The sequence below is a fragment of the Mastomys coucha genome, unplaced genomic scaffold (genome assembly GCF_008632895.1).
Source record: "Mastomys coucha isolate ucsf_1 unplaced genomic scaffold, UCSF_Mcou_1 pScaffold21, whole genome shotgun sequence".
Taxonomy (NCBI): domain Eukaryota; kingdom Metazoa; phylum Chordata; class Mammalia; order Rodentia; family Muridae; genus Mastomys; species Mastomys coucha.
This window is the reverse complement of record NW_022196904.1, coordinates 155,546,095-155,553,759: the sequence shown is the minus strand read 5'-3', so window position 1 is coordinate 155,553,759 and position 7,665 is coordinate 155,546,095. Positions and strand designations below refer to the sequence as shown.

At 46.0% G+C, this 7,665-nt stretch overlaps 1 protein-coding gene across 3 annotated transcripts in view; it reads left to right on the top strand.

The window, feature by feature from the left end:
• Positions 1 to 7,665, top strand: part of Fxn (frataxin) — a 21,934-nt gene that overhangs the window by 3,703 nt on the left and 10,566 nt on the right. For all 3 annotated transcript variants that reach the window (XM_031389972.1, XM_031389973.1, XM_031389971.1), the window contains exons 2-3: positions 2,213 to 2,310; positions 6,057 to 6,177. In XM_031389972.1, coding sequence (XP_031245832.1) covers positions 2,213 to 2,310; positions 6,057 to 6,177 — 219 coding nt within the window. The remainder of the gene's footprint in view (positions 1 to 2,212; positions 2,311 to 6,056; positions 6,178 to 7,665) is intronic.

Sequence of the window (7,665 nt, the reverse complement as noted above, 5' to 3'; positions counted from 1 at the left end):
AAGGGGCCCTACCCCCTTGATCACTAATTGAGAAAATGCCCCACAGCTAGATCTCCTGGAGGCACTTCCTCAACTGAAGCTCCCTTCTCTGTGACAACTTCAGCCTGTGTCAAGTTGACACACAAAACCAGCCAGTACAATTAGCCATTTGATAGTTATGACCCTGAGACTTACAGGGACCCAACCTGTGTCCCCCTAGGAAAAAGTAAGTGAGCACAGCAAACTGTATAGGGCTACCCCTTCCTGGGGAGGATTGGAGAAGGGGCTAGAGAGATGGCTCAGTGATTAAAAACACTTGCTATTCTTAGAGAGGATCTGGGTTTGATTCCCAGCACAAGGCAGTTTCCAACCTTCTATCACTCCAGTTCTGGGAGATCAGGTGCCTTCTTCTTCCTCCAAGGTCACCCACACACATGCTGTATACATCCATATACTCAGGCACACACATAAAATACAAAATAATAATTTTTTTAAAAGGTGATCACAATGAAGTTCTTCCCTCATAACTTCATGAAGTTCCCATGAGGGAAAAGGATTGTGTGAGTCCTTTCAGCTAAAGACAGAGTGGCGGGGCTGGAGAGATGGCTTAGGGGTTAAGAGCACTGACTGCTCTTCCAAAGGTCCTGAGTTCAAATCCCAGCAACCACATGGTGGCTCACAGCCATCTGTAATGAGATCTGATGCCCTCTTCTGGTGTGTCTAAAGAGAGCTACACTGTATTCATATGAATAAAATAAGTAAATCTTTAAAAAAAAGAAATTATATATATATATATATATATATATATATATATATATATATAAAGACAGAGTGGTACCAAGCAGAGAGAGACTACTCTCAGGGACTACTCTCAGGCTCGTGGTAACCGGACTGGTGGCTCTCAGGCTCGTGGTAACTGGAGCCGTGGCTCTCAGGACTACCCTCACTTCTCCAGATTCCCCCTTAAACATGCTGCCTCCCTTGTCCTCCCTTCTCACTTCCAACCCTGAGCCCTCTCTCTCCTCTCTCCTGAGCTCACCACAGTCATTGCCTGCTCACGAGCAGTAGCTATCGCTGACCCTTTGCATTGCTACTAGAGTGGCATTGTGAGATGGTAGATCTTATTAAAACTTCTTGCCATGCCAGATCGAAGTCTTGGTTATCGCTTCACCGGCCCTGTGGCCACCTCAGCCTCACTCCATGGCCTCGATCCACCCCACCCCCACACACCTGCCAACTCAGCTAAGGATACACACACCACTTTTCCTTGCCTCTCCACTCAGCCTCATGTGGTCACGATCAACACGCATGCCGTTGTCTACTGCCCAGCTCCATCCAGCAGCCAGCCAGTTCTGTTCTGGGCTTCAACAGAATTCTACCTCTTGCCATTTTTTTTTTTTTTGATACTTTTTTTTTCCCTTTTAGTTAAAGTCTAGCTACTATGATGTGCCCTTGTCTCTGTCGAGCCAGCAAATCTGAACAGCTTGCAGCAGCGCCACCCTGGGGAGATGTTCTGTCTGGTGCAAGGTAGCCATGGCCACTTGAGATACAGCCAACACAGCTGTCTTAATCCTTGGAGAGATGTTCTAGCTGGTGCTCCCTAACCATGGCTACCACAGCTGTCTTACTATTGCTGTGAAGAGACACCATGATCAAACATTTAACTGGGGCTACCTTGCAGTTGAGAAGTTTAATCCATTATCATGATGGCGAGAAGCATCGTGGCATGCAGGCAGACATGGTGCTGGAGAGGTAGCTGAGACTTCTACAGCCAGATCAGCAGGCAGCAGGAAGAAAGTGAGACACTGGGCCTGGCTTGCGCATCTGAGACCTCAAAGCCCACTCCCAGTGACATACTTCCTCCAACAAGCCCACACCTACTCCAATAAGGGCACACACCTCCTGATAGTGTCACTCCCTGATGACCAAGCCTGCAAACACTTGAAGGGACCGTTCCTAGTCAAACCACCACAACCAAAGACTAAATTTTGTTTTCTCTCGATAAATTCAGAGAGCTCCTGATGTCTCACAACCATCCTATCAGATGGTCCAAGCTTAACAGAAAGACAAGGAGGACCCATAGCAAAACATTAGGGATAGAGCTGGGGTCCCTCAGAACTGTACCTGGGATGTTGTAATTGGTTACTCTCGAATATAAGAGAGCCAATCTACAGGCCATGTATTGCTGGGTCAGAGCAGATGTGGTAATTAGTGTTTTTAACTTTCCTTTTAGCATTTGAACCTCCACTACCTCAGTCAGATTCTGAACATCAAAAAGCAGAGTGTCTGCGTGGTGCAGTTGAGGAACTCGGGGACAGTGGGCAACCCAAGGTGAGATGAAAGTACCTTCCACCTCAGGCATGTCTTCTGCTTCCTCTGTCCTCCTATGGAAACTCCTTCTCCCCGGCAACAACCTTGAGTGACATCCTTCGCATCACTGAGCATCCGCCATGTTGCTTTAGGTGAATGGTGTTACTGTGTGAATATCCCAGGCTTCCTTTAGTTCATTCCTATTGTTGGGTATTTAGGGGTTTTTTTCCCCCAGTCTTGTTATTTCCTCCAGCATCCTAGTTGAGAAAGACCATACAGCTATAACAAATGGCACTCCTCTCCAGGCTGTCCAAGGTCTGCTTTCCACCATGACGTGAGCTGAGGAGCCTGCCTCCAAGTTAGATCAGCCTGCCCAGGTTCCGCTCGGTAGGAAGAGTTGGAAGCCTTGAGAGGCTAAACCTGGCACTGGTCCCTCACTTTGGCTTCTGTGGACCTAACTCAGTTACATAAGGAAGCTGGAAACAAAAGCTAGCAAGTGTCTTCAGGAAAACGGCAGTGGATTCCCTGTGGAGTCAGCGCTGCCTCAGTTTACCCCTTTACTACTTGATTATCCATAGGACCCTCTTTCATATGCAGTGGTGTCCCCAGCCCCAGAGATACCAACCAAAGGCACACAGGGGCTGCTGCATCCACTTTGAAGTCCAAGATGTCTGAGTGGCATTCAGTACTCTAAGCTATAGAAATGCCTTTGTGTCTGCCAGTCTCTCTTCCTGCCTGTCTCTCTCCATCTGTGTGTGAATCTGTCTCTCCCCTTTCTCTCTGTCTCTGTCTCTGTTTCTCTCTCTCTGTCTCTCTCTCTCTCTCTGTCACACACACACACACACACACTCACACACACACACACACACACATACTCACACACACACACACACCTTCTTGGCTTAACAGAAGCCTTTGGTGTTCCAAGCCTTTGATTCTCCCTTTGATTCTTCCAACGTTAGGCAACTGTTGCATGGAGTCCATTCCACCTCCTTATAAACAGGCCACTTGTCTCCTGGCTCAGCATCTCTTTGGTGAGCTTATCATCCAAGGCTGGCAAGTTGAGTTTGACCTCTGGGCACATGGAGAGCTGGAAGGAGAGAACAGTTCCACACAGTTGTTCTTTACCTCCACATGCAAGCCACGGCACATGCAGATGCTAATAAATAATGAAGAGATGTAATTTAAAAAAAAACAAACTATTCCAACTGTCCTTAAGAGTTTCTCTGTACACCCCAACCCACCCTCCATCTTCACTCTCTCCATTTCAATGTCCATCACAACCTATCAGATCAACCACTGTATTTAGAGAGCAGCTCCTAGCATTCTGGTCAGTCCCATAGTCTGTGCCTGTGGTGCCCTAGCAAGAGGATAGGCTGGGTAAAGGGTGGATCAGATGCTATTAGCACCCAGCAGCCACTGGTGTCTTACTGTAGGCCCCTCGTAACCTCTTGGGTAATGGAGCTGCCTACTGATCATCTCATGACTATGTATACCATCACTGGGCACAAAAGGCCACAGAAGGAAGACTGTTACTGCAGTATATTCTTTCATCCTGTTGTTGGGGCTGGAACCCAGGCCCTTATACTTGGTACATTCATATCTTGCTCTGAGACACTTCCCAGTGCAGCCGTGGTTTTATCGTCATAGTTCAGATGCCATGGACACCATCAGAGGTGATAGTACTCATCGGCATCTACGGCTATCACCACTATCTAATTCAGAGAATGTTCACCACTCCTGAAACTCTGTGCACTTAATTAGTCAGTAGCTGTCCCTCCGACTCCCTGCTCCCAGAACCTGCTAATCAACTCACCTCTATGGGTTCATAGCAATGTGCAAGGATTTTGGGGGGCTGTGTTTGTTTGTTGTTTGTTTTAGCCTGCACTGCAGAGCAACAGCCCGTCTCAAAAAGAAAAGAATGTTTAATTAAAAATAAAGCTTGACAAACAGTATCTATAGAGAAATGTCCCATACAGTTTCAGCTGCATAATTTTCCCAAAACTGAATTGTAAGAGAGAGAACACACAGTGAAATCCTTCCAGCCCAAGAAATAGACCACCAAGGACTAGAGAGACGGCTCCGTAGTTAAAAGCACTTGCAGCTCTCGCAGAAGACCCTAGTTCTGTTGCTAGAACCTATGGGACAGCTCACATCATCCATAATCCAGTTGTATAGAATCTGACTCCCTCTGCTGGCCTCTGCAGGCACTAGACAGACACGTGCATGTATATACATGCAAGCAAACACCTATACACATGCAATAAAATAAGTAAATCTTCAAATTAGGAGAGAGAGAGAGAGACTGTCAGTAGCCTGGGCAGGCACCCTGCTCCCTCCAAGTCTGATATTAACCCCTTTGGCATAGCTGCCATTCTGATTTATAGCTACTTGAATTGGCTTGCCATGATTGTTTACACGCACTCTGTATGGCTGAGTATCAATATGTCTGTTTGTAGCTCATCTTGTCAGTGTTGTATGGGACATCCATTCATATTGCTCTCACAGCCTTAGACAGTTCTATCTTGTTAGGCGGTGGTCCATAACTGGAGCAGTGCAGTTCTTCTCTCCTGTTATCTTTATACCTGGGCGTTTCCCAGTGTGGTGCTATGAGATAGCTTCAATCCAACCATACTAAAATAGTGTACATCCTGTGGTGACCGCAGGACTTTCTGTTGTGCATATTCCTGAGAGTGGGCCTGAGAGGCCACAGGAAAGGCCACAGCCTAGGAGCAAGTTCAACAGTGGTTTTCCAAAGTGAGGGCTGCCCCACCCCTCAGCAGCATTAGAAAGCCCTGCTTGCCCCTCCTCCTGTGCCTTTCATTACATATCTCATTTTTAAATCTTCTTTTTAAAATATTAACAAAGTTAATCATCTTTTCCCATGCTCACTGGCCATGTGGCTACCTCTTATGTAATCTGTACACGTATTTTACTCATTTTTCTGTTGGCTTTTCTTTTTATTGATTTGTATTCTGGAGTAGTCCATTTTCAGATATATGTAATACAAACATTTTTCACTACTTTGTGTCTTGACCAACAAAAATTTAGTAATAAAAGCAATAGAAATAGCCCCCGTGTCCAGCAAAAGTAGATTTGTAAAATATAATGAACTAGACACAGTAGAATAGTACACATCTTTAATCATAGCTGCTTGGAAAACTGAGGCAGGAGGATTGTGAATCCAAAGCCTGTCTGAGCTACCTAGCAAAACCTTGTCTCAGAGAAAAACAAACAAGGTACTTCATTCTCTTTTGTTTTGTTTTTGTTTTTTTTTTTCATTTTGGTTTTTCGAGACAGGCTTTCTCTATGTAGCCCTGGCTGTCCTGGAACTCACTTTGTAGACCAGGCTGGCCTCGAACTCAGAAATCCGCCTGCCTCTGCCTCCCAAGTGCTGGGATTAAAGGCATGCATCACCACTGCCCAGCCAAGGTTCTTCATTCTTACATTTTTAAAAATGTAAAGCAGCCTGGAAGAACACAGAAAAGATTCGGCAGCTGCAGCCGCCTCTGTCAATGGCAGTCATTCGGAAAAGGTGCTACTTGTCTCCTTTACGCAATTAAAGTTTTTGCTCTGTACATGCTAGATATTTTCCATCAATTTAAAAAGAGCAGAGCTGTCATAAACCCCAGTATTTTGGGTCTCACCCATACTCCATGTTGCTAGCTGGTTACTTTTGCTGGAAGGCATTTTTTTTTTCAGCTTGTATGTATTTGTTATGACTGTGCAGTTGATGACATTGTCTGGTGGGTTTTTTCCCCCTGCAGCTCTCTCGATGAGACCACTTATGAAAGACTCGCGGAAGAGACCCTGGACGCCCTGGCAGAGTTCTTTGAAGACCTTGCAGACAAGCCCTATACCCTGGAGGACTATGATGTCTCTTTTGGGGTATCTCTTGGCTTTCTTGTTTTCTGTTTTCTCCTTAATAACTGTAATTTAAGCTGGAGATGTAGTTCGGTTGGTGGGAGTACTTGACTGGCATACACAAAACCTTGGGTTCAATCTCCAGCATACAGTTAAGCATAGTAGCACATCCCTGTAATCCTAGTACTCTGGAGGCAGAGGCAGGAGGATTAGAAATTCAAGGTCATCTTCAGCAACCTATTAAGGTTGAAGGGAGCCCAGGCTATAGATGAGCCGGTCTTAAAAAAAAAAAAAAAAAAAAGGTGGTGCACACCTATAACCCCAGCACTCAGGAGGCAGAAGCAGGCATATCTTTGAGTTCGAGGCCAGCCTGGTCTACAGAGCCAGCTCCAGGGCAGCCAGAGAAACCATATCTTGTTGGGGGTAGAGGGAGGCCTCACGTACACACAATTAACTATAACTTACTAAAACAAAGAATACCCTCCAGGCAGACATGGTGTCACACAGCTGTAACCCTACACTCTAGAGTAGATGCAGGAGGATCACTGAATGTTCGGGGCTAGTTAGGTCTACATAGTGAGGTCCCTACCAACCGGGATGTATGGTGATATCCTGTCTCAAAGAAAGAGGAAACTGGTAGAGGGCTCAGTGGATAAAGCTGCTGTCTCTAAACCTGATGACCTCACCTTACCCCACGTGCAAGTGGAAGCCCAGGTCCATGCCATGGGGGTGTGCTCTCTCTCTCTCTCTCTCTCTCTCTCTCTCTCTCTCTCTCTCTCTCTCTCTCTCTCTCTCTCTCTCTCTCTCTCTCTCTCTCTCTCTCTCTCTCTCTCTTTCTTGGAGGCAGAGTCTCTATGTAGCTCTTGCTGTCCTGGAACTTTCTGTGTACACAAGGCTGGCCTTCAAAGATCCACTGAAAGCTTGAACCACCACAGCCTGACACACCTGGAATTCTAATGTACATCCCTGAGCCCAGTCCATAGAATTTCTGATTTAATTAGAATGTAATGTGCCCTGGGCGGTGGCCTGGATTTGCAGATCTTCCTTCCCTATGTATGGCTGATTGAGACTTTTGAATTGGATGAAGCATTTATGCCAGCCGCTGTAAGCGAGGGAAGTTCACATGCTGGCCACCAGGTGGCAGGCTAAGCAAGGATCGGCTTAGGCTTTTACCATGGAGAGAAAAATAATCTCCTCTTTTTCTTACCCATTCCCCTCCACCACACCCCCAATCCGGGCAGAGGTTAATCCTCTTGAGAGCAATTCATTAATACCAAGAAATGCCATGAAGTGTGCATTTTGGAGTAAATCATAGGGTTATGTAGGGCAGGTGGCTGTCAAAACCATGGGGGGAGGCAGGGAGAATGGTAAAAAGCACTTTCGGATTCATTATTTTTATTCCTTAGTAAGAAGTCACATGTATGTGAAGGTACCTGGTTTAACATGACATCTCCCACGTGCCTATTTCTACTTCTACCAGTGACCAGGGATAGCAGTCTTTCCAGTTTTAGT